General features: G+C 51.7%; 7 protein-coding genes across 7 annotated transcripts; 4 read left to right on the forward strand and 3 right to left on the reverse strand.

The window, feature by feature from the left end:
• Window positions 1-857: 857 nt before the first annotated feature.
• B0T23DRAFT_316644 (glycosyl hydrolases family 2, TIM barrel domain-containing protein) lies at window positions 858-4042 on the forward strand (the record flags this gene model as incomplete). Its single annotated transcript, XM_062834947.1, has 3 exons — window positions 858-2504; window positions 2562-2868; window positions 2934-4042. The coding sequence occupies 3 exons, from the start codon at window positions 858-860 to the stop codon at window positions 4040-4042; spliced, it is 3063 nt and encodes a 1020-aa protein (XP_062692686.1).
• Window positions 4043-4146: 104 nt separating this feature from the next.
• On the reverse strand, window positions 4147-6643 carry B0T23DRAFT_441768 (heterokaryon incompatibility protein-domain-containing protein; the record flags this gene model as incomplete). The annotated part of the gene is made up of 3 exons (XM_062840790.1): window positions 4147-5535; window positions 5570-6402; window positions 6469-6643. 3 exons carry the CDS (start codon window positions 6641-6643, stop codon window positions 4315-4317), a joined length of 2229 nt encoding a protein of 742 aa, XP_062692687.1. The 3' UTR covers window positions 4147-4314.
• Window positions 6644-8814: 2171 nt separating this feature from the next.
• B0T23DRAFT_357590 (uncharacterized protein) lies at window positions 8815-11225 on the reverse strand (the record flags this gene model as incomplete). Its single annotated transcript, XM_062836196.1, has 2 exons — window positions 8815-9183; window positions 9236-11225. The coding sequence occupies 2 exons, from the start codon at window positions 11223-11225 to the stop codon at window positions 9137-9139; spliced, it is 2037 nt and encodes a 678-aa protein (XP_062692688.1). The 3' UTR covers window positions 8815-9136.
• A 2724-nt stretch (window positions 11226-13949) lies between these two features.
• Window positions 13950-14787, forward strand: B0T23DRAFT_395639 (t-SNARE; the record flags this gene model as incomplete). The annotated part of the gene is made up of 3 exons (XM_062838196.1): window positions 13950-14349; window positions 14426-14624; window positions 14700-14787. The coding sequence occupies 3 exons, from the start codon at window positions 13950-13952 to the stop codon at window positions 14785-14787; spliced, it is 687 nt and encodes a 228-aa protein (XP_062692689.1).
• Window positions 14788-18069: 3282 nt separating this feature from the next.
• On the forward strand, window positions 18070-20813 carry B0T23DRAFT_136889 (GPI mannosyltransferase 2). Its single transcript, XM_062832289.1, has 3 exons — window positions 18070-18664; window positions 18944-19823; window positions 20080-20813. The coding sequence occupies exons 1-3, from the start codon at window positions 18292-18294 to the stop codon at window positions 20615-20617; spliced, it is 1791 nt and encodes a 596-aa protein (XP_062692690.1). The 5' UTR covers window positions 18070-18291; the 3' UTR covers window positions 20618-20813.
• B0T23DRAFT_136906 (CWC16 protein) lies at window positions 20718-22307 on the reverse strand. The gene has a single exon (XM_062832290.1). It carries the CDS (start codon window positions 22212-22214, stop codon window positions 21009-21011), a length of 1206 nt encoding a protein of 401 aa, XP_062692691.1. The 5' UTR covers window positions 22215-22307; the 3' UTR covers window positions 20718-21008.
• A 1182-nt stretch (window positions 22308-23489) lies between these two features.
• B0T23DRAFT_136941 (uncharacterized protein) lies at window positions 23490-24269 on the forward strand. Its single transcript, XM_062832291.1, has 2 exons — window positions 23490-23749; window positions 23888-24269. Exon 2 carries the CDS (start codon window positions 23970-23972, stop codon window positions 24201-24203), a length of 234 nt encoding a protein of 77 aa, XP_062692692.1. The 5' UTR covers window positions 23490-23749; window positions 23888-23969; the 3' UTR covers window positions 24204-24269.
• The last annotated feature ends 783 nt before the right edge of the window (window positions 24270-25052 follow it).

The raw sequence follows: 25052 nt of genomic DNA on the forward strand, positions 1-25052 counted from the left end.
CGAAACCGAGGAGATCATATTGCATGTGAGTGACGGGCAAAGGCAAGCATTGAAAAGGGCGGCTCTTCCTGCAATCTATCTTGGATCACCGGGTTGTTTCTGTGGAAGAAGTCTGGTGATGTTTTTGTTTTGGTTGTCGTTGCCAAGGAGAATTGGGGGTGCACAGGTTGCTTGCTGATGTCAGTGCTGTTAGCAGGAGACCGCATCCTGGTTCGTGGCCCCTTTGATGTCGGACTTGTTTTGCAGATCAAATGGAACAACAACAATCGGTACAGGATCGAAACAACTGCTATATCCGGTTTTAGTGTTTATACCCTTCATTTTTACTTTTAACCCCCAAACACGAGGCCATTCCCTGTCCAAGAGTTGAAGAATGGAAGAAGTCGGTTAACATGCAGCATCAGTATCCAACCCTAACCCCAAGACACACACCGTAGATCATCCTCCTTTCTCCTCGTCTTCTTGATGTTCCCCGCACTCTTCCATTGCTTCTCCCCGCATATGCATCGCTGGCCATGTTTCGTGCACACCGCATGGCAGCTGACTGACCGAGGAGTTCCAGTTGGGAAACACCAAAATATCCGTCGGCAGGACATCATGACCGTAACCACTTTCTCGTTTTTTCGTCTCATCAATCTGACCTTGACCGTCACCCTCTGTCATCTTTAGAGGCCCTGGAAATCTGGAAAGGAGTATCAGACCCGCGGGTTGCTTGGAGAACTCTTATCCATTTCACTTGCACACGTCTTCGCTTGTCTCACGAAATCAGTCCTCTCTGTTTTGATACTCCATTATCTTCGCCTTGTTAGTGTTCTGTTCTTGGTTCGATGAGTTCAGACCTCTCAACACCTGCCAAAATGTCATCAGTCTATCCAAGCTCAACCCCGGACTGGAACAACCATCAAGTCATTCATCGCAACACGCTGCCTCCCCGCAGTCACTTCTTCCTCTACCCAGACAGCGAGAAAGCATTAACTCGTCATGTCTCCTTGGCCAAGGCCCAGCTTCTCTCTGGCGAGTGGAAGTTCAATCTCTCCAAGTCGCCTTTGGTAGGTCCAGTGGGCTTCCAACACTTCGATTCCTTCACGGACCCGGACTGGAAACCCATCCATGTCCCGGGCATGTGGCAACTTCAGGGCTTCGGAAAAGGCCCGCATTATACCAACATCAACTACCCTTTCCCCGTGAACACTCCACATGTCCCCATTGATGAGAACGAGTGCGGACGCTACGTGACCCATTTCCAACTTGCACCCGAAGACAAGGACCACCAACTGCGCCTTCGCTTTGAAGGTGTTGACTCGGCTTTTACAGTTTGGTTGAACGGCAAGCATGTCGGCTACTCTCAAGGCTCGCGAAATCCATCCGAATTCGACATTACCACCTATGTGAATCTCGAAGGAGATAATGTTCTCGCTGTCGAGGTCTACCAGCGATGTGACGGCACCTACATCGAGGATCAGGACCAATGGTGGCTGAGTGGCATCTTTCGCCATGTCTGGATACACAAGTTTCCCCAGAAGTCTCACTTCAAGGATGTCAAGATTCTGCCAACCCTAGACAACGAGTACAAGGATGCCAAGCTATCCGTGACTGTTGAACTTAGCAGCCCGGAAGAGTTTACTTTCAGGTTGCTGAATCCCAGTGGTGGCCAAGTCATTCAGGGGACAATATCTGGAGAACAGTCCACCGTTATGGAGTTCAACATCCAAGACCCCCTAAAGTGGACGGCCGAGACGCCGAACCTCTACACGTTAGTATTGAGCATGCCGGATTGTGCTCTGACCGAGAGAGTCGGTTTCCGCCGCGTTGAACTTCTTGATGGTGTCTTTTCCGTCAACGGAAATCCCATCAAGCTGAGAGGCGTCAACCGGCATGAACACCACCCCGATTTCGGACGCGCCGTCCCATACGAGTGGCTCAAGAGAGACTTGTTGCTCATGAAACAGCACAACATCAACGCCATTCGGACTTCCCACTACATCAACGACCCTCGGCTATATGAGTTGGCGGACGAGCTCGGCTTGTGGATCCTGGATGAAGCTGATTTGGAATGCCATGGTATCTTTGTTGTCGGAGGTGATGGTAACAAGATGCTCTCTGACAACCCCGAGTGGAAGGAGGCGTATCTTGACCGCGCACGCCAGATGGTCATGCGCGACTACAACCGCCCTTCCATCATCATCTGGTCGCTTGGAAATGAATCCGGCTACGGCAGCAACCACAGAGCCATGTACGACTACATCAAGAGCGTCGACACCAGTCGTCCTATTCACTATGAAGGTGACTGGAACGCTCATTCGGCCGATATCTTCAGCAGAATGTACACATCGGTTGACGACATGGAGCGCTACGCCAGGGAGCCGTCGTGGGACAAACCTTTCGTCATGTGCGAGTTTGCCCATGCCATGGGCAACGGACCAGGTGCTCTCAAGGAGTATATTGAGCTTTTCTACAAATGGCCTAGATTAATGGGAGGCTTCGTTTGGGAGTGGGCGAATCACGTATGTATCCGGGGTTTCAAATCTCCCATCCTTTGCATGCGACTAACAAATAATCAGGGTCTGAGAACCAAAAACAAAGAAGGAGAAGAGTACATGGCCTATGGCGGTGACTTTGGAGATGAGCCCAACGATGGTAACTTCGTCTTGGATGGCCTTTGTTTCTCTAATCACACTCCCACCCCTGGTCTGTTAGAGTACAAGAAGGCCATTGAGCCTGTCCAGACACTCAAGCTTGAAAACAGGAATCAGGTGCGAATCATCAACAGATACGACTTTGTGACTCTTGACCACCTCAAGTGTCTCTATTACTACTCGGATGATGAGCCCGACTGGATTGAGAAACGGGAGGTTAAGATCCCCAAAGGTACTTACCATCACAACTCATCCCCAACTTCCAAACCAAACCACTAACGAAAATAAAAACCACAGGGGTCAAACCACACGAACAAGCCCTCATCACCATCTCCGACCTACTCGACGCCAAAGCGCTCCAAGCCGCGGGCCGCCACGACTGCTACCTAACGCTCGAATTCTCCCTCGCCGAGGCCACCAACTGGGCAGAACCCAACCACATCATCGCCACAGGCCAACTCCCTCTCACACCCCCGCACAACCCCTTCGCCAATCTCCCCGCCGCCACCAACGCCCACTTCGACCTTCTCTCACCTACTCTCCTCTCCATCACCGTTCCCGGCTCCAACTCCAACACCTACGAATTCGACCTCTCCATCGGCGCCCTCACAAGCTGGAAACGCTCCCCCTCTTCCGCCAACATCCTCACCACCCCCCTCACCCTCTGTCTCTACCGCGCTCAAACCGACAACGACCACGGCTGCGACTTTGGTCGCAACTGGACTTCTTCGCGACTAAACCTGGCCAAACACCACCTCCTCTCCACATCCTGGGACCCTACCGCCTCTCCTCCGACCGTAACCATCAAAGGCCGCTTCGCGCCCCCTGTGCTCAACTGGGCACTCGAAACCATAACCGTCTACTCCTTTCTTGAAGGAGGCAAAGTGAAGGTCAAGATGCACGGCAAACCGGTAGGTAACTGGCTGCCGCGTGCTTGGGCGCGCTTAGGATTAGAGGTTGGATTGAACGACGTGCACTTTGCGTCGTGGCAGGGTCGCGGGCCGGGGGAGTCGTACCGCGATAAGAAGGAGTCGCAGCTTATTGGGGCTTGGACAAGTACCATTGATGAGCTGTGGACTGAGTACGAGGTCCCGCAGGAGGGGGGAAACAGGACGGATGTGAGGTCGGTGGAGTTTAGGACGGAGGGGTGGGACATGGTACTGGGAGCGAGGTTTGTCGAGCCCAATGGAGAGAATACGAGTTTTCAGGCGAGTAGGTATAAGGTGATGGATGTGGAGGCGGCGAAACACCCGTTTGAGTTGCATAAGAAGAGGAGGGAGGATACGATTGTGCATTTGGATTGGATGCATCATGGTTTGGGCACGGGGAGCTGTGGGCCGGAGACGAGGCCGGAGTATACGCTGTGGGCGGATAGGGAGTATGAGGTTGAGATGGTCCTTTATTGAGTCTCTTTGGGTCCAAAACATCTGTCGTCCATGAGCTTTTGGGTCGAGGAGGTGATTTGCAAAGCATAGCTACCTAAGGTAGTTGTGGAAGCCATAACATGTTCGCCATTTGGTTAAGTTAACGGTAGGAACAAGATAAGAAACAAAGGGAAAGGAAAATGGATAACAATTAACGAAAGCCCTAGGAAGCTCATACCGAGCAGCATACATGCCACTCGACAATGGTCGTGTTCAGCACAACAGTGAACCGGAACTACCCTTTACATTATGTCTTATATCAGCCGTACCTCCATTTCCCTTGTCAAGCTGGCCAATCGTGGCCAGTCATCTTTGCTCACTTCGATTAAGCAACTGTTCAGTCTCTCGTAAAATGTGCGAACCTCCCCCTCTGACGACCTTGTCACCGGCCTAAGTATCATCCCTGAAAGTGTCAATGGTTCGTACAAATTAAGCTCGTAATCGCATCCCACGATCAGAAAGAGAAGTTTTGAGCAATCTCCTTTGCCAGAAACCGCTTCTTCAAATAGCCATTGAGGAGATCCTAGACTTGTTTCGAAAGGTCGTGTAATTACCCATCCATCTTCGTCCGGGTCTAATGGATGTTCTTGCCATACCATCTGTACATCCATAACCAGGCCCGTAATATTGAGACTCAGCGGTATCTTTCCGTTACGTGACAGATCAAGAATCCTTGGGTTATCATCCTCCCAATTCAGTAACAGTTCACCACTGTACTGCACCCTGATTCTCAAGCAACTGTCAAAAAGGTTAATTCTCCTGGGCTTAACCTTTCTGGTTCTCCAACCAGCCGTTGTCCAGCTGCAAAACACTTTTCTTCGGGCCCGTTCGAAGCTGGCTGGTAAATCAAACGATTCGCGCCATCCGTGACTCCAGCATAGACTGAAAGCCAGGCTGAAAGTAAGGTTATTGTCGTCAGTCCGCTGGGCCTTGAATGCTTCTTTGAACGCGTCTGCATCTTCAAACGATGTGCGAAAGTTCAATGCCTGTGGCTCGCTGTATAAACGATCATATTTCGCCCATGAGCGAATAGACAAAACGGGTAAGCCACAGAATAACTTGAACGCCGAGTCTCCCGCTGCGAGCGCGTACATTTCCATCACACCACTGATGGCGTTCAAGGCATCAGAGTCGTGACCAAGTTCTCTCGGTCCGTATTCACTGATTCTATCCCAGGCCGTGAAAGGGTCGTCCCAGTCGGTCACTTTCGGAAATACCATCCCAAACTCGGATTTCTTGAGCAAAAGTGGACGAATCGCATCAAAACCTTCTCCTGGTTCAGGAATGGGAAGGGACAGGACTTCATCGCCATGCATTTCCTGACACTGAAAGTAGACCATAAGATCTGTGAAGACAAGCCTTCGCTTCGACAAAAGGCCTTCTTGGTATGTCCAACCTCGGGTATTCCATTTCGAATTGGTGATGTGATCCGTTGGTGATTCATATAGTACGAGAAATCTCGTCGTTGATTTGCACTCCCACCTGCGCGACACGAGATCGTGAGCTCACGCCTGGAAGTCCGTATTCTGGCTCATCACCAGCTGCTGCAATGATCGTAAGAATCGAATTTGAATATATCCTTCCCATGTTCAGGATCTGTATGTGCTTGGCGGCCCCGTCTTCTTGTGGGATACAGTACCTATCTACCCACAGATATCGGTATCCCAGTTGCTTTACAACCCGTATCGCGTCACTGATGACTAGGGGTATCTGAGTAGGAAGAGCAAGAACGCTAACACCATCACAGTTGATCGATTGAACAACTGACCCGCCGGTTGCCTCAGCTGTGCCCCAAAGGTAACTGAGCGTAACATAGTTTGCCACCTGATCGGCAGCCTCCTGTCTAAGTGGGAGAGGGACGACGTGGTTCGTAGTACAGTCAATAACGAGAAGCCCTGGTATTCTGCCTGCGTCCACGTCTTCGCAATGGGAATGTGTCGACCGGCAGAGCGTTAGCCATTGCTCGATGAGATTCAAGTTGACTTTGTTAGGATCAAGTTTTCTTCCTTGAAGTCCACCGCCGGCACGTTTATTTCGTATCAGGGTTTTGCTGCTACTGTCAACCACACGCAAAATGGGCTGCGGCATCAGCTGAGACTGAATAAATCTGCCACTTCCTGTCAGTTGGACTTTCCAAATTTGCAAAATCGCAACGTCTTGTAAGAAGGGGTCGCTCGGCTTGCGAAGCTTTGGTAGAAAGTCTTCCAGTGAACATTCCGGCCTGATACTGCAGCGCCAATGTTCTTGTTTCGTGGGACTCAGATTCAAGCGAACTTGGCACTGATACAGAAAAGCACAGAACGAACAACCAGACGCCTGGCTATTCAACTTGCCCAGCAAGCCTGTGTATAACAACTTGAAGTTCAAAAGTCGAAATTCCGAACAAAATGTTTGTTCCTGTATGCAACGGCACTTTGGCCGATGAGTATCGCAGTTGACCCATCTGTTGCGCTGCAGCGATGCATCTACCTCACAGTCATGAGACCAGAATAGTGACTTGAAGTCCACTTTTCTGCAAGTGCTGCACAGATTTGAGTTCTTTTCGTCGAAGCCCACGTTTGGGCCGACCTTTTTGTCCGCCATTTCGTCGCATTTGTCATTCCCCTTTTCACTAATCTTGTTGCTGTTCTCTTTCGCGTCACCACTGTCATGGTCGTCTCTGTGGCCGTCGTGTGACAGCATCCCGAAGCAACAACACAAGGGAATCTTGAACAGACGTGAACGCGCCGTGGCTAGGTAGGTTGTGCCAAGGGCGAAATTTACATCAAGAGATGGAGACTTTTGGACTGAGCCGAAGTGCGGATGTAATGATAGGATGGATGCGGGATGCGCAAGCGAGAGCTTCCTCTATTGTTGCCTTGATCGTTGTGAAACCCCGGTTTAATGTCGATAACTCGGACAAAGGGCAGCAAAGGGCAGCAACGAAAAGGATCCGTAAATATAGTCGTCGTGAACACTGACGGATGATGGGCTGCGATTTGAAGCTCGGGAAAGTCCTGCTGGAGTCGAGATTGAGGTTATTTCTTTGGTTCCATGGGGAGATAAACTCGCAGAAATCCCAGCGCCTCACAGCCTAACCTATCTGTCAGCTGATGTAGCAGACAGCAGCGGCCTCCATTTGCGGGCTTGTATTACTAGCAGGTATGTCTTGACAACGTGGCTTGCGTGGTTTCATAGGCCCTACAGGTGGGCATCCGAAGGCAATTGGTCCAGCACTCGTGAGGCAGTGTGGTTAGCTTACGTTCACACACTAGCAAGCAAATGGGGAGAAAATACCTAGCAAACCATTTCTGTCAAAATACCATCTTATGGGTATCCCCAGCCCAATCACCACCGATCATCATAATGGAGGCTGAGTGTCTCCAACTGGAAGGCCCCGTGCTTTCCGTAGAAGGGTCCATCTTTGGCCGTTGCCGTAGTGCTTCATGACTGTTGAAGAGACGCACTAGATGATCGGCAGCGATTGAGGTTCACCCTGGCCAAGGTCGATGTTTCGTTAGCGTAGGGGCAGGAGAACAAGGAAGAATAACGCCAACTAGATAACCAATCCGTCGGCTATATGGCAGGCCTAAAGTTAAACCAAGAAAGGCGAACATCCAAACGATGATTAATTGGGAAAACAAGGTTAAGGTTGAAAGAGGGAAGATGCCCGGCAGACTGGGATAATTCCAGGCACTGCAGTCAGCAGTGGTGGGCCGCGACTGCCATATAACCTTCCATCCGCATGCAGCCTGTGATATTTGGAAGGTGCTCTCCACTCAAATGCCTTTCTCTTTTTAACAAACCAAACCACCAATCAAACAATCTCCCTACCTACTCGTAGCCATTGGGAAGGTAGGCGATTCGAGCCCTGACGAGACAGTATTTCCCATCACCCAAGTTCCCGTCACTTCGTCTCAAGCCGAGTTAGGTAAGTGGTCGTTACCCATCTCCCCCTTCCACTCCTTCAACCACCCCCTCACCTACTTTACCCAACGCAAAAACATCACTCTTCACCTCCGAAGTCGTCCACGCTTCCTTAGTCATCAATCCAATCCGACATCCCTTTCCCCTCCCCAAGTGGAAGCTCCTCCCCAATCCATCTTGCCATCCCAAACCCCACCAAAACATATCACCCTCCCGACCCCCTCCCCTCACCTCAACCATAACATTCTCCGAATTACCAGCCACTGTCAACTCCACATACAAACACCGCACAACCACCTCTTCCGAAGCGCCCATTCAATCAACTCCTTGTTTTCGGTAGTCACAATTCCGGTCCCGGTCCCGACGCTCATCTCGAGGTATTGATACAGCTTATACTCCTCGCCTCCTCACCACCAACCCCACGCACCTTATTGATACGACCGATTGATTTATTCAACCCCCTATTCTAGGTAGGTACTCAATAACGCTTGGATGTCCGATCCACGCGCTGGAGCCTCGTTTACACGCCGGCTCGGAAGCTCGCCTAGTACTTCTAGGCACCGATTCGGGTAATTTTTATAGTTGAAGATAGATCATGCCTCGTGGTAAGTCTGGCTCTGATGCAATGATACCATAAACTCCGACAGTCTAGGTACCCTAGGTACAATCGGATAGACCTAGGTAATCATCCGGCATTGCACCGGTCCTAATGAAGCAATGATCTGTGTAAAAGCGAGTTCTGAGATGTCGCTCAGGGGGGGGGGGGGGGGGGGGGGCATTTGGCGTAAACCGAAAATACTAGCGAGCCTTGCACAAGTTATGTGGGTGGGTAGTGATTCAAAGACTAGCTCTATGTTGGATTAGCAACGAAGCAGATGAGGAGCTAGAAAGAGAACTTATGAAGAGCCTTGTACGTGATTCATGATTCAGTGATCTCATTGAAACATATATACGGTAATGGTATAGTATGGTAGTATCGTGGGTATGGATGAGATGAGTGTGGACCATTGACTCCATGCCAATTCCAGTTCCCTCTGCACCCTATTCCGGCCCAATGTGGAAAAAGAATAGAAAAAAAAACAAAGAAAAAAGTGGGCTAACAACAAATGGGTATAATAATTTCTCTCCTCTTTCCTTCACGCCGTTTCACTCCTTCTCCGTGAGACCCTCTCATCGAGGGCCATCGTCTCTAACGAGACCCAAGCTTATGAACCCACCTCTTCAGCATCATCCTCATGCCTGGCTTCTTCTCCTTCTCCCCCTTGACACCCTTGTGCACCGCAAAGGTGGTATCGACCACCAACTTCGGCACCTCACGTGCCTTTTTCTCTTCTTCCACTACTTTCTCTGTCGTTGGCCTCACATCCATAGAAGGTCTAATTTCCTGAATAGGTGCGCAGTACGTTGACGCCATCGAATCGTCCCTCTGATGCCCAAAGTAATGGTGTTGAGAATGCAGTAGCCCTCCGCCCACCAGCGGGTCCGCCGACCTGTTCCTCAACGGACACATTCCTTGCAGTCCGTGCCGAACCTTTTCGCTAATAGGGCTACCCAGTTCCTGATCGCTTTGCGCTTCCGAAAGTAAGCGGTGTCGCATAAAGTTGGCACCGGTGCTGGTTGCGCGGCGCGGGCCGGGTAGGCGGACGTTGCTGGCAGAAGGCGCGGGTGAGGTGCCCCGTTCGCTGATAGCTTTCTTGATAGGTTGGGCGGGCATGGAGTGGCGTTTTGGTTTGGCCGATTGCGCTGGTGTTGCTGGCTGTTGTAACCGTGGTGTTTCTGCGTCGGACGGCTGCCTGCTTATTGGCGGGGTGCTGCCCTTTGAGGAGCACAAGGAGTCGGATGCCATCGGTCGGGACCATGTGTGCCTGCGGCGGGTCTTTTCGTTGCCGGTCGTTGGACTTGTTGGTGACTTGTCGTCCGAGCAGGGGCTGGAGTGGTTGTGAGTGCTGGGAACGTAATTTGGCGACCATCCTGACCGCAGGACTATCCATAGGGCCGTGGTCGAAATGAGAGACTTGGTGGCTTCGTCGATAATGCGCACGGTTCGCTCAGGCTCGGGCTCAGGCTGGGTGATGCCGATCCCGGAGTCAGCTTCGCTATCTTCTGGTGATGAGGTTTGTGGGCTCGAGGGGCAAGACGATGAGCCACCCCGGCTGAGAGCATTGACTGAAACCGCGCGACCAAGTGGCCTTGGTGGGAAGCGACCATAGGACGAGGATACAGTAGTGTAAGTGTCCTGGACAACGAGTGTACAGTGAGTTAGGGTTGCCATGACTGGATGGCGTCGTGACAAGGGGTTGAGAATACTGAAGGTGAAGCGAGGATATTCGGGCGGCGGCGCAGGTGTATCCGCTGGGGATGTAGGTGGTGTTTTGCCAGCGCTTCGGCGAGCCCAGCGGGCTGTCGTTACATGACCGCGTTCATCGACATGGACAAAGTCGTAGGACCCGTTAGGCAACGCTTTGGCAGTCCAGATGGATCCATCTCCCAATACAATCTCCGTTTCCTCCGAATGCTTGACCGGGCTGTACACAGCAAGAAGCTTGCTCTTCTCAAATGTCTCGTCACTGTCGCCGCTTTCCGAACCCTCCCGCTCCGACTCGTCATCATCCCGCTTCATCAACACTAGATCGTCGTACCCAAGCTGGCGCTTGACCCCGAAAATGCCCGGAAATCGCTTTGCTAATCGGGGAGTTATCACAAGGCCGGCGATCCGCGAAGACGGAAAGACCTCGAGCATAGGGCGCGCATGGCCATCAGGAGAGACCGCTTTAAGTTGTAAAAGCAGCCTAGGTAGAACTGTATGCATCACCTTGAGATTTCCAAGCTTCTTTGGAGTAGGATAGCCAAGGTAGTAGGTGGTACTGGTGCTCTTGCGCGAGGGCGTCCGACGGCGGCGGGGACGGCGACCTGACTCGGAGTGACCGTCGACCGAGGCGGCCGTCTCGCTCATTTCGGAGTCAGAGAAGACATGGTGGTCGTCATGTTGCATCTCAGGCGTCTGGGGTTCCACCACATCGGGTTCCAGGAAGCGAACTAAGGGCTCGGGAGTGCGGCTCCGGGGAATGTACTCTGATGCTGGCCGTTGTCGCAAAACAGGCTTCTTTGGAAGGGCGGTAGTCGTGGTGGTCACGCGGCTCTTTGGTGGTGAGAGAGCCGAGAACAGAAGGGGAGGTCGTAGCTTGTGCGAAGAATGGGACGACGAGGGTCTGTTGGAGTATTCGTGACCGTGCATGCTGGCGCCCGAGTGAAGAAACATGGTGGTGAGGTACCCCTAGGGCCCCGGAGGCCCTTTCCGTTTGGGGTCGACAGGATGTGTATGGCAAGGGAGGAAATTGCTAAGTGAGCGGATCGTAGTAGGAAAGTGCGCAGGGGTGTGTATGATACGGAAGGAAGTGCAGTGCCGTATGAGGAAGGATCGAATATAGAAGCCGTTGCCGAGTCCGTCTCAACGGAACCAGCCGCGATGTAAAGTAGGTAGGTGTTGGTACGTAGTTGGCCGTCCCCCCTCTTATATGAAGTCTCGATATTCGGAACCCGGGAGCCGATTGAAAACAATCCCCAGCTATATCCCCCTGCTCTCAGAGCACTGCCACATGCGCAAATCCCGAAACACGGGAACTGAATCAACTCAACGGTCAACAGTGGACTCCAGCTCTGGCGCAATCCGACGAAAGCGAAACCGTTCCTCCCCGTCTCAACTGAACAATGGAGAGCCCTGACTGATGAGCTGGCCTTCACATCGATGGTTGTATACAGAGTTGCAGGTCGAAATGCGGTTGCCTAATCAACAGTTGGCCAGTGGTGATGAGGGCGTAAGAGCTAAGAACGTGGTGAAGCAAGGGGGTGATGGAACGTTATATGAGAGGTCTACCACGGCGGTCCGGTGGCGTCGTATCGGAGAAAGCAGAAAAGTCGCGAAAGAAGGAAGGGAAAGAAACAAAAACAGGATTCCAGATCAACAGGAGATACACCTTGGGAGACACCAGGAACGTGGAGACAGCACGGAAGAGAAGAAGACAAGGAAGGCCCTGATGATGTTTTGAATTAATTAGCCGTTCCGGATGGATAAGGTGAGGAGCTGGAGAAAAATAAGACCCTGGGCTACCGGAGCCTCTGGAGTTCTTGAGGAGCCCGAGAGAAGCAAAGCCTCGGACGTTGTTGTGGTGTGTGGAAGGATGTCAAGAGAGAAACCAAACAAATCAAGGGGGACCTGGGCAGACTCGGAGTGGCAGGGGAGGGAGCACCAACAAAGTGGATGACCAATTGGCGTCCGACTGTCACCGTGTCTTGGCCTCACCCCTCTGACTGACGGGGTTCAAGCCGTGGCCGAGCTGCGAGGAGCTCCAAGAGGTTTGGAAACGGTGGTGTTGCTGTGCCAGTGGCCGGTCACGACACCCGCGACGCCCAAAGAAGAAAAAAAGCGACGGCGGAAGCGCACGGCAGATCCTGCTAGATCCTGGTAAAGGTAAGCGGGCAGGGGACTGGCCAAGCCCTGAGCTAGCCTGGCCAAATTAAAAAGATGGGGCCAGTTCGGTGCCGATGGTGGATGACGGTGGACGCCGGCAACGGTGAGTCGCTGAAATCGGCCGCCGATGTGTCAAAACCGTCGGACGTTGGCGTGGGCTTTTTCCTTCGGCGGCGGCGGCGGTACGTAACTCGATCCTTGTGGATGTCGCCAACACTCTCCACTAAGCCAAGCGATGATGTATTCCAGCGAATCCCACTGCGTGCCGAGAGTGGATCGGCCTGACAAACCTTCGAATGAAGAACCTCGCAGCGAATTCTCGAATTGTGACCGGGGTCGCTGATTTGTCCGTTGGTGATGTTTTGTGGTGGAGGTTTAGTCAGACGGGTACACTAGGTATCGCTGGGCTGAAGCCTGGTGCTGTTGGACGACGAGCAACAGAGAGAGAGTCAGTGTGTGTGTAAGTGTGTGCCACGAGGCCGGACCAGATGGCCATGAGCGGTCCTGGTGTTTTGATGTCGGCGACGAAATCCGAATGTCATAGCTGACATATATATGATTTAAGAGAAGGTGCAAATCTCGTGGCAATGTCCAGCAGCTACTATTTGCGCCGCAAAATCACATTGCCGACCAATCCGACCCGACTGCCAGGAGAACATTTTCCCAAAGCATCGGTGGCGACAGACTAGAAACCCAAAAAAGACTTGGAAAATTCAAGACACCAAACAGAAACAAAAGGCTGGCAATGTGTCCATTTTCTGGGGAAGCCAGCCAAGGTTCGCGTCAAGCAGCCGTGACAGTGTATAGTGTACACTACTATCTTAGCATGTCTTGGGACGTGGCCGCTGACTGGACCTTCTAAGCGATATGTTCCCCAAAACAGTTCCCTTTCCTCGTCATCGGTCTCAATTCGTTGCTGGCTGGTGGAAGGTCAACTCGGTCATACAAAGAAACCAATTGAAGAGTTTCAAGACGCCAAAGTCCCCGGCAGTCCCAGGCGGGGTTGATTTGTTCAACATGGTCCGTGTAAGTTACACTTTGCAAACATTACAGCGCTTGCGTACACGTACTGCAACAACACTGCAACGGTGACCACTGTAACTGTATGTAACAATGTCATGTGCCCCTGCTGGTCCGTGCCCACAGCTGCTGTCGTCTCCCGCCTGCCTAGGTACCTTTCAGTTCGCTTGTCAGGCTGTTGAGACGACCGACTAACGGGGCTCGAAGCACACTGGTGTCGCTGGCGACAGACAACATTCGACGACGACCACTCCTTGCGATCAGACCAACCACACGCCAGCCCAACCACATCTCCCCCAACGCGACCGCATCAACGACGCCCCTCTTTGGCATGATTAATGACGAATCTGAGTAATTGAGAAGAACGATACCCGCCGATACACGAGCATCACCAAACGAAACCCCGATACGGCCAGCCCGACGACAGCACCCCCACACCTGCCCCAACCCCGAACCTCCACACCCGATAGCGATACATACTCCATTTAAGCCAAGATGGCCAACATTCTCGACAGCGAAGCCGGCACGGAGCTCTTCAAGCACTATGAGACGGAATACCAGCTGGTCCAGGCCGACCTGGTCCAGAAGCTCGACCAAATCTCGGAGCTGACGGGCGAGCCCAGGAAAGCCGCCCTTAGCACGGCCGAGCGCGCCCTGGAGGAGGCCGGCGAGCTGCTGGACCAGATGAATATGGAGAAGCAGAACGTGCCCAGCTCGTCGCGGACCGCCATCAACAAGCGACTGCGCGACTACCGAAGCGACGTGGACAAGTATCGTCGCAAGCTGCAGACGCTGGCGACCGACCGGAGCGCCCTGTTCGGCGGCAGATACACCGATAACCCGGGCTCGTCGAGTGGCGATAGGCATTTTGAGCAGAGGCAGCAGCTGCTATCTGGTGGGTGGTAGACAGAAGCACCTTATACATGGCAAGAAGAAACGGAATGCTGACTGTTTCCCCCGAAACGTAAAAGGCACCGACCGGCTCGATCGGAGCACACAGCGCCTCAAGGCCAGTCAGGCGCTGGCTGCCGAGACAGAGGCCATTGGCGCCAGCACCCTGGCCGACCTGCACCGCCAACGCGAAGTGATTGAGCACACCACCACGATACTATACGAGAGTGAAGGCTATGTGGACCGAAGTGTCAAGACACTAAAGGGCATGGCACGCAGGTACCACCCTCCCCTTTTTCCCGATGCGAATCATGATGATTAGGTAATACTGACCACTTGCGCCTCTTCGATTAGGATGGCTACGAATCGGATAATCACCATTGCTATCATTACCGTGCTGGTTCTGCTTATCATTGCGGTTATCGTTAGCAAGTTCAGGTGATTGAGTTGAGAGAGCTGAGCGAATCCATAAAGAAAGGGATACAACAGGAGGTAGAACAGACATGGGGTGTTCAGTGGTGACATCACGATATATACGAACAGGTGGTGGATGGTTTGGACTGTACCGATGGAGCGTTTGTTATAACAGAGACTTGTTCCAGTTGTTTTTTCGTATCGTAGGGATGGTATCGTACGGGGGTTTGTATTTTTACACAGACGGCGTCACAAAGGGAGGTGGTTTCGAAATTCCGACGTATTTCTTTCTCATGACCATACGGCGGCATTGCTTCCATGGACGTTCCGACATCCGACAGGGGAAAACGGCTCCCATTTGCACAACCGGCGGGGACCTCGCCGCCACATGGGCAGCGGATCGTTCTATGATTTCAAATGATTCTCCTCTGAGACATAGTATCCCTGACTTTGGTCGGTGTTGACCGGGGCCTTGGTTATACACTACTGTTTAACCTGCACATAACGATCAAGAGGGTGTCAAGGGGTTTGATCGTTGTAGCCAGGTTATCGTTACTCTCAGGTAGACTAATTTGGGCTTCTAGACCAATTAGAAGGCCGTCAACAGCTGAAAGGACCCACTCCTGGCCGTTACAAACTGTAACGGCCTGTCACTGTACGTCTCAGAACTGAACCAAACCCCCCAAGTATAACGATTTTGGTGTGGCTCGCCGTCAAAATCTGATCGAAATCGTAATGCGAAGGTTGATCGTTACTCCCATATAAATCTGCACCGTTACCGTGGTCTTGAACGTCATAGTCAGAATATCGTTATATGGCTGATCGTTATGTGCAGGTTAGACAGTAACAGATTTTCCGTTGGCCACTGTTGCTTGAATGATTTGCGTTCACCACACCTCTGCTGGGAATATGACTTGGTAACTTGGTAGTTCTACAAGAAACAGAGAACGGGTCAACGACAAACTGGCCATTTCCTGTGCTCAAATTAAGCTTCTTTGCCACCCTGAAAAACCGAGGTGGATATCCCAGCAGAGGTGTCTTGGTAACTCATGTACACTACACTACAGGCCTATTATAGATGAGTAGACTCAAGAAATTTTCCATGTGATAGAAACACGCATCACTGCAAATCAGGTCAAGACATCTTCAAAATACTTTCGTTGTTGTTGTTGACATTTGCATAACCCCACTTTCACAGATACATAACGGACCCTCAGACCTTCACAGCTCCAAGTGAACTTTAGGCGGTGAAAAAAAGTCCACCGGACTGATGTTCCGCAGCTCAAGCTGCAGCTGGAGATCGCCGGTCTCTCCCCGGCTTTCCCACTCGTCTCCATTTTCACCAATTCTTCACTTCGCGATGGAGTCACAAGACAAAACACCAAAACCGCTTACGGAGCGGACTTTTGGCGAGGGGAGTTCCTTGGGTATGGAGTCGTCGTCGGGTCCCATATGATGGAAGCTAGGGCACCGACGGAGAAAAGCCTCGCTCCACTGTGGACCCTCTCTCTCTCTCTTCCACTGCAGCGGGACTGACTGCAGTGGGCCAGCTGAAAGTCTGAAGGGATGGAACATCCGGGATGGATGGAAAACGAGGGACGGATGCACATCTTGCACAGCTTTCACAAAATGCACAAAAAATCGGAGGACACAGAATTCGGATTCGGGTTCGGATCGATGCGGATTCGGATCGCCGACATGAAATTTCTCATCACAACGTGGTGAAGTCTTCACCAGTCACGTTGACTTCAAGTTGAGAGAGAAGCAGACAGAAAAACCCCGCCCGGCCGGCCGTGAGTCGGAAACGGAGTCAAGAAGGACCCCGATGTCCGTTGCGATCCTTTCTTTGTTGTTGTTGTTTTGGGCTTCCACACCTGTGGGAACATAAAGCAAAGGGACGATGTCACTGTTGCAGCCACCAATGCCTGGTGGCCGTTTCGGCAGGCCTAGCGTAGAAGATATGTCACAGGGCAGAAAGAAAGAAAGAAAGAAAGTCAATAGGTAGGGCGGGCAATGACTTGATATGATACATGATACATCACTGATGGGTGGGATTCAAGATTCCCAAAGGTTGGCAGGGGCGCTATTGTTTGGAGATCGTCAAACGGTTTAAAAAAGAGAAGAGGAGCTAATAACGTGAAGAGCCGCTTACATAACGATCTGGTGGGCTTCTACCGACGTGTACTGCAGTGCATATCAAAAGCTAGAGCACAAGAGCTAGTGATGATGCCAAGGGTCGGAGAAAAAAAAAAGAAAAAAAAAAAAAAAAAGACACAAAGTCCAAAATGGGTCCAGGGAACATACTCGTGTCATCTGGAGTGCATTCGCATGTCTCGGGGAAGGCTTGTGGTCATTCATGAGAGGAATGTCAAACGAGTTTCGGCCGAATTCTCTTGAATCCTTCCGCAGTCTTCTTTCAACGGTGTTTTACGCATTAGGCAAAAGTCCCTTCATCGGCCCTTTTATAGCCGTGCTGCAGTTCTGGACTTTGAACACGATGGATCGTGTTTAGCGAAGATGTCCAGCAGCTTTTCACATGCGAATATCGTTCGGAAGGTCAGGCCACCTCCTACAGTGATCTGATAATCTCGAGTTGACACTCAACTACCGGCAGATAGCCTCGTGCGATCTTGTGGTTCACCGCCAAGAAGGGATACATCATATCGTGGTGATGAGATTGGGACCTGGGAGCGGTTTCCGGTTACTCCCGACGTTTTGGATCATGTCAAAAAAGGAAGTTTGTTTACTTGGGAGGAAAGGAGGCGTGAAGCCCTCACCATGACTGGCGTGCAGTCGTGTCTTGTATTTAGGACGACGTTAATAAGAGCATAGGTCCGAGCGCTGCGTCTCATAAAAGGCTAGAGTGCGTTAACAATTAGCGCTCTCCAGTACAGCGCATACCGTAAGTTTCAGTGCCACGCCGCAAGCACTGAATGTTTCGCAATGTCACTTGCTGCAACCTCGAGGCAGTGGTGGTGACACTGGCAGTGACAACTTCGTTCTCATCTCAAAGAGGCACATACCCCCCGTTCACCACATTGGATTTGGAGGCCTGAAACGCCACAACACGGCACATACAACGGTATAGGGAAGAACTCAGAGCCAAAAGGAGAGCAAGACCTTTAACCATAACCAGTTAAAGATTTCTCATTCATCGGTTTCATTCAGCCTTACCGAAACACCGGAAACTCGCCAATCTCAACGACCAAGAACCCCTGACTTCCACGTGGAACTTTACCAACAACTCTCAAAGTGACACGACACGAACCATCACACACACACGGACGACACACTGAGGACGCAGTACCACCTTTCGCGCGCCCAAGGTACACACATACCTTTGATGGTCTGAGTGAGATACACGTTGTGTTGCACCACAGTCCCACGGCCTTCCCGTCGCCATCCCAATCACCGTCTACAATTCTTCTCGAGTCTCCCGTAGGTCTTTGACCCCTACCTATTGCAGCTCCGGATCCAGATACACTAGATATCAACAAAATATCAAAACGAAAAAAAAAAAAAAACCAATGACATGACAACCACCACATCTTCTCCCAAGAGTTCCGGTTCCGCACTCGCGCACCCCCACAAAATCATCCTCAAATCCTTTATCCTCTGGAAACTCTTCCTCTTGCTGATCGCTGTTGGCTCGACCCTCGTTAATGATCGCGCCTACGACACTTCAGCCGATTTATTGCTGGTAGGCAATGCCGAACCTCTTTCTGTCAACGATGGTAATGATGGGGTTGCAGAGCTGTTGAGCAACTTTGGCAAGCGGCTGGTCACGAGGTTCACGAGTTGGGATGCTATCTATTTTGTGAGTGCGGCGAAGAGGGGGTATGTTTATGAGCAGGAGTGGGCTTTTGGGACAGGGTTGGTGGTGTGCGTGAGGGGGGTTTTGAAGGGTGAGTTTCTTGATCTTTCTTTGTTTGACGTGTTGGGATGGGTTGAGATGGATGGGTGGAAATGGATGGTTGAGTGAGGAGGTGAGAAGGTGAGAGGGGGACAAGTGGTGAGAAGCTGGTTTGGGAATATGCTCTCCTTTGCTGAAGGGGATTGATGTCCCTACTAGTCACGCCTCGGACTCACATCACCAATCCACACTCGCCTCGTCCATCTTCACGCACCTCACACATCTACCTACCTCAAACTTCGCAAAAGCCAGTAACTAACAAACCTCACAGCTCTCCAAACCCTCGGCCTGCCCCTGCCCCTCGCCACCTCACCCACCGCCCTCGCAGAAGCAACCACGGCCCTCCTCCTCTCCAACGCTTCCCACCTCCTCGCCTCTCTTGTTCTCTACCGCCTGACTCTCCTCTTACCATTCTCCGGTTCGAAGTCTTCTCCCCAAAAGCAGCGTAAACTAGCCCTCCTCACCTCCCTCCTGCACATCTTCTCCCCCGCCGGCCTGTTTCTCTCCGCCCCCTACGCCGAAAGCTCGTGTGCTTTGTTTTCGTTCTTGGGGTGGTGGTTTTATGCTCAATCTTGTTTATCTGATCAAGATGGTACCACCGCTGTGTCTGACAACGTTGAGGGGAGTGAAAAGGGGTCATTAACCCTGAAAGGAGACCTCCATCTGCTCCTAGCCGGCCTTTCCTTCGGTCTCGCCACATTATTCAGAAGTAACGGTATCTTGAACGGACTACCCTTTGCTTGGGAGGTTCTTACTATTCTATCAGGGCTCGTTATCACTACGTCTGAGGAAAGAGGAAGAGGAAGAGTCCCGCTGCTCAGGACGCTGAGACGACTCATCGCCCTAGGCTTGGGTGGGATCTTTGTAGCGGCGGGAAGTATCGTGCCGCAAGCTGTGGCGTGGTTGAGGTATTGCCCTTCTGGGAGTTTGTGGTTGTTAAACAAGTTTTTGTCATCGGGGTCAGAGGTAGAGGTATCCGAGACATCCGGCGGTAGTGGTAGCGCCCGCGGCTATGGTAGCAGTGGCGTTGGTGCTGGTGTGAATGCTGGTGCTGGTGGTGGGCTAGAGGAACTTGTGGCGCAGGACGAAGCAAGGGAGTGGTGCGCTGCGGTGGTGCCTAGCATTTACACGTTTGTGCAGAAACATTATTGGTAAGTCCTTTTCCGATGAGCCCTTTCTTGTTATTTTTCTTTTTGCTTGAATGGAGACAGGAGCGGCTATCCGTCTTCGTCCGGGTGGTCAAATGAAGCAGAATGAGGCTTCTTTCTCTCCCTTCAAAACCAACAGCGATTGGACGCACCAAAACGCCTCGTCTGACTTCCTTCCATATCACCGACTTCTATCACCTCTCTACTCATTTCGCCGAAAGAATGGTGTAATCATTACTAACAAACTCCCAATAAACAGGAACGTCGGTTTCCTCCGCTACTGGACCCTTCCCAACATCCCGCTTTTCCTACTCGCTGCTCCGATGCTCGCGATCCTCGTCAAATCGGCACTTGACCAGCTCAGTCAGCAATCATCCACAGCAACAGTACCCCTAGCCATGAACTCCGACGCCAAGTCTACGTCTTCTGCCTCCCCAGACACCCCTTCATCGGGCTCTGTCAAGTCCGATGAAGCCGGTTTCATCCCCCCACCCCCCGAATTACCAACGATAGCCCAACAACGCATGCAGATCCTCATCGGCTCGGCAGCCGCGGAACAGGTGCTGCTTGCGGTCCTGGCGGTAAGCACGTACCACGTGCAAATCATCACGCGGATATCGTCAGGGTATCCGCTGTGGTACTGGTGGTTGGCTCAGCAGCTTATCGGTGATGGGGACATGCAGCAGCAGCAGCAGCAGCAGCAGCAGAAGAAGCTGGGCAAGGGGATTGTGGTGTTTATGGTCATGTATGCGGCGATTCAGGGGGTGTTGTTTACTTCGTTTTTGCCGCCGGCGTAGACTAGGATTCATCGTTTTGAGGAACAGAAATGGGGTACCTGTGTTGAGGTAAGGGATATGTCGTTTGTTGCTACCCTTGGATGTTGGAGTTAGGAAGAAACGAAATGTACCTATATACACAGCCAATCCATCATGTCTTTGCTGTCGAGCTTCTTTGCGATTGAGAGAGATTCTTGACTGTCTTATGGTTGTTTATTGTCGCAGGCAGCTTCTTCATCTGCGTGCGTATCTGTAAAACTTGACAGATGAGTAAAACCGATTTGAAGTCTAAATTCCAAGGCTGAAAAAACAATGCTTATGTCGCTCCGATGTGGTGCTATGCTATATCCCATGCAGATCCAAAACTGTCCGTGAATGCACAACGCCTAGTCGAATACTCGTCGTTGGTTACTCAGTCCGAATCAGAATCGTAAGCCACGAGTCCGGGTTTGCTCGTTTGTGTAGTTGAGCCACCCTCTGTCGTCTGCTTTCGGCTCTTGGTTTCCTCAGCATCCCTTCCTTCAGCAAGAGGACCAGTCATCGATGACGCTGCACCCACAGGTGGATCGGGAGTCTCTTCTCCAGCAGCCCGTTTCCTCTTGAGCCCAGGTATCATAGCTCCTCGCGGCTTGGGTGTTGATTCCCTACTCCCCCAGTCAAGAAATGGATCCTTGGCCGCGCGGGTATTACCCACAATCTCGGAAACCAACGCCTCCCGCATCTTGGTAGCAGCAATCTCCGACTTGAGCTTTCCCTTGGACGCATCCTTCTTCTTCCCGCCCTTTTTCTCCTCCGTTTTGCTGTTCTTCCCATCCTCAAACAACGGTCTCGCCAACGCCTTTTGCACCACGTCATCCCTGCCCAGAGCCACATCCGGCACGCCCCCAAACTCAATCAGCCTCGCCCTCTGTTCATCCTCCTCCGTGCCCGGCAACAGCTCAATCCCCAACCCCATCCTCTCCTTGAGATCTTCCGTCCTCTCCGCCTCCTTCTCCCTCTCCTTCCTCCCCACCCTAAACGCCTTTCTCAGCTTCTGATTCCTCGCATACGGATCCTCCCAACCCTTTTCCTGCGCCTCTAGCAACTCATCGATCCTCACTTTCGCCTCCTCCGCCCTCTCACGGTCCGCAATCGTCTTCTCCAGCTTCCCAAACGCCGCATCCCTCTGTTCCTGCCGTTCCTTTTCCGTCTGTATCTCAAACCCACCAGCACTCCCTTCCAGACCAAGTTTGACCAAACTATCCTCATCTGTCCCCGTATCCCGCGCCCGCCCCCCACTCACAACCACATACCTCGTCATTTTTGGGTCTGTCCTAATCTCAATCTCGCCGCCACATTGCGCGTGCTTGATGGTGAAACTCCAGATGGGAGTGGAGTAGTAATTGCCGACTTTCTTCTTGGCCGCGTTGAACCGCACGCCCTGGCCGATGATGGTGGGGTGAGGCTGGCAGTGGTCGCACCAGACGGCAAAGGGGAGCTCGAAGCGCACGGTGAGAATGCCCTGGGTGGCGAGCTTGGAGGCGCGGTGGCCGAGGGGGTGCTTTTTGCTGAGCTGGTTGCCTGAGTAGACGCCCTCGGCGTCTGGAGGGACGTATTTGCCCATGTTGAAGCCTTGCATTTTGAAGGTTTGGGGGGGCCGGAGCCGGTGGTGGGCTTTGGGTTGGTTTGGGTAGGGCTGGTTGAAGGTGTTGGAGGGAGGTGGGAGTGGATGGACGGGTAGGTGAACGAGTCCAGGCGCAGGCAGTTATGGATGGCGATGCTTTGGATTACTCGACGATGAAATACCGGATCTGATGGTGTGCTTCTCACTTGGAAGTGAAGGTAGGGTAGCACGCGCGTAATTTGCGATAGACAAAGAAAGTTGGAAGTGAAGTTGAAAATGGGAAAATGACGATATCTTGAAGTGCTGTTGTTGCCCTGAAATTGTCCGCTGTATCTGACCCGCCGCAGCGGCTCAGTGGGGGCTGTGCGGCTGAGGTTGGGTGTCAGGGCTGCAAGGCCCGGCCTGCGCGGGCGGCAGGGACCACCCGCTTTTAGGGTGCTATGTCGGTAGTGAGCAGGGACCCACTCTCTAGTGGAAATTGTTAAGGATCGCCCGCCGCTACCTACCTATGTTTCGAAACATTGGACAAGTGCAATTCTTTTCCGGAACATGGTCGGTTTCATTGCTTGCTAGATGACACTCCGAGGTCATAAAACGGGGAACGCCATGAACAAAATTCTACAGACCGGATCCTCCTACACTAATCATTTCTAAACCCTTTGTGCCCCTCATACACTTCCTCGCACAAACCAGCGCACCCACGCCATTCTCCCTCCGCCCATCACTGGTACAATAAACCCTCCAGAATCCCGGGTAAACGCCCACCCACCCTGCCACTCGCCGAGAACGAGGAGGGAAAGAGAGATTCGACGTCGTATCTCCGCACAAGTCACTAGCTGGAGATTTGGAGTAGATTGAGTCGAGTCCAGACTGTCGAGCATCGATCTTGAGAAATATTTTTTGGGGTTTACCTCAATGTGTGAACTTGGAGTTGGGGATGGCTTCATCGGATCGGATCATGGACAACACTCGTCAGCATGATGTGGAATATGTTCAGATGCCAGTGGTCAATAGTTCATTGACAAGCACGGGCTCCTATTGTCAAGGAATCAAGTAACGGATTGTTTTCCATCAGAGGTACCTTGAGGGCCACCGCACCCAGCAAATCTTTCGGATGAAATCCTGCGACACTCGCACAGAGGAAGCCTTTCGCACTAAAAAGAGGACAATAGCAACCATCCGACAAACTTGGCTGGTAATAATCATCTCACGAACACACAAGCTCAAGCCCTTGCTACTTCAACAAACGTCACGAGTCCCTTCACGAAACTTCCAGCTATTCACGGAGCCCAACCCCCTTTGTTGTCATCCCAAGTTCTCAACCGCTTAACGTGACCTTTGTCAATAGAGTTTGATTTATAACTTATCACACAGCACTCCACTTTGGCCACTCTACCTATTACCTACTCTGCTTATTGTACCTGTTACACCTATTCACTCCTCCTCACAACCGCTCTACCGTCTTCCCCGACAAGCATTGCACAATCATGGAATGTTCGGTCACGACACGATTTGACAGGTAGTCCAACAGCTCGAGCACAAATATCGATGTGTGCAGGCTCCCTTCTTACTTTTCCAGTCTACTTCCAATCCTCGTCAAGTCTTGTCTAGAGGTAGTCCAAACTCTCTAGTAAACTGTCACCAACCATCGACAGTTCTTCAGCAATCCGCTAATCATAGATTACCAGACAGACACACTTACCAACAACCTCCTAAACCAACTTGGCGACATCGACATTTACAAAAGTCTCAATCAAGAAAGTTCTCAGAATGTCATCCAAGCCAACCGGAACACCCTCGTCCAAAAAGCCGAAACCCCTCTTCATCCTCCCCAAATCTCACTTCGACAAGGCCAAGTCCTCAGAAGACGCCCTCTCCAAACGTCCGCCGACTCCGTATTACCCTCCTGCCCGCCAGTCTGAGGGGGAGAGTTCTGGAGTCGCCGATGAGAAGGGAAAAGACCAGAAGGAGGATATCAACGATGCCAAGAAGCAGAACAACTAAGCAGAAGCAGAGATAGGCTGCATTACGTATGTAAAATCTAACACCTGGAGGTTTCGTGTTTCTTTGCTTTCCTGCCAGTACCTTCTTCAAAACACACTTTACTCCTTCCACCAACTTACCTACCTACTTTGGTCATGACAAGGAAGTATATACATGTACATGAATCTGCCGGCAACAGTTCAGCATTGTAGAGTCCCCGGTAGTTGCTTGCATCCCCAGTATCCCCAGAATCCCCATCAAGGTACCCAGCGCCCAGTGCTCAGTGCCCAGTACCGAGTGGTATTCAAGGCTATATCCAAGGTGAACTGTAAAAGTAACACCAAGCAAGAGACAGGCCGTCATCTGTTCAATGCCATATGCAAAGTCGCAACACAAGGAGTTGTCCATCTGCATCATCACTTTCAATTCAACTGACGGAACCAGACTGAAACGAACGGTCTCCAAGACTACCATAAGCACTCAACGAAGCGGCTCAGTGAGCTATGCCCTTTGCGGTCTTTTAGCTTACCCTGCTACATCTTTCTAGGTATCTGAGGTATACTTGCAGAAAGTTACTCTTCCTACACGGACCATGCTAACAAGTCAACTTTCCAGGCTATTCAGCAAGGGACTGTAGAGGGATCTACATAGGTTCGGGTGATGTCGCGGATTGTAGTGGCTGTAAGAACGGAAGGTCAGTCTCTGACAAACGCTTTATCATGAAGCTTCTTGATGTGCCATGTGGTTTCTTTACCTATTGACGTGTGAATAGAGTAGTTGACTGACTTATCTGTGTTTTTAGGTACTTACCTAGTGACGGGATGAGGTGCCAGGAGAGTCAGCAGTAAGTGGGCTTGGTGGAGGTAAATC

Source organism: Neurospora hispaniola (assembly GCF_033458365.1).
Source record: "Neurospora hispaniola strain FGSC 10403 chromosome Unknown B0T23scaffold_4, whole genome shotgun sequence".
NCBI classification, from domain to species: domain Eukaryota; kingdom Fungi; phylum Ascomycota; class Sordariomycetes; order Sordariales; family Sordariaceae; genus Neurospora; species Neurospora hispaniola.

Bases quoted from the DNA above. Each gene is read 5' to 3' on its own strand.
- B0T23DRAFT_136889 (XM_062832289.1), top strand. From the start codon at position 18,292: ATGACAACCACCACATCTTCTCCCAAGAGTTCCGGTTCCGCACTCGCG. The intron at 18,665-18,943 runs GTGAGTTTCTTG...CAAACCTCACAG, and splicing joins CGTGAGGGGGGTTTTGAAGG to CTCTCCAAACCCTCGGCCTG. The intron at 19,824-20,079 runs GTAAGTCCTTTT...CCCAATAAACAG, and splicing joins TTTGTGCAGAAACATTATTG to GAACGTCGGTTTCCTCCGCT.
- B0T23DRAFT_136906 (XM_062832290.1), bottom strand. From the start codon at position 22,214: ATGCAAGGCTTCAACATGGGCAAATACGTCCCTCCAGACGCCGAGGGC.
- B0T23DRAFT_136941 (XM_062832291.1), top strand. From the start codon at position 23,970: ATGTCATCCAAGCCAACCGGAACACCCTCGTCCAAAAAGCCGAAACCC.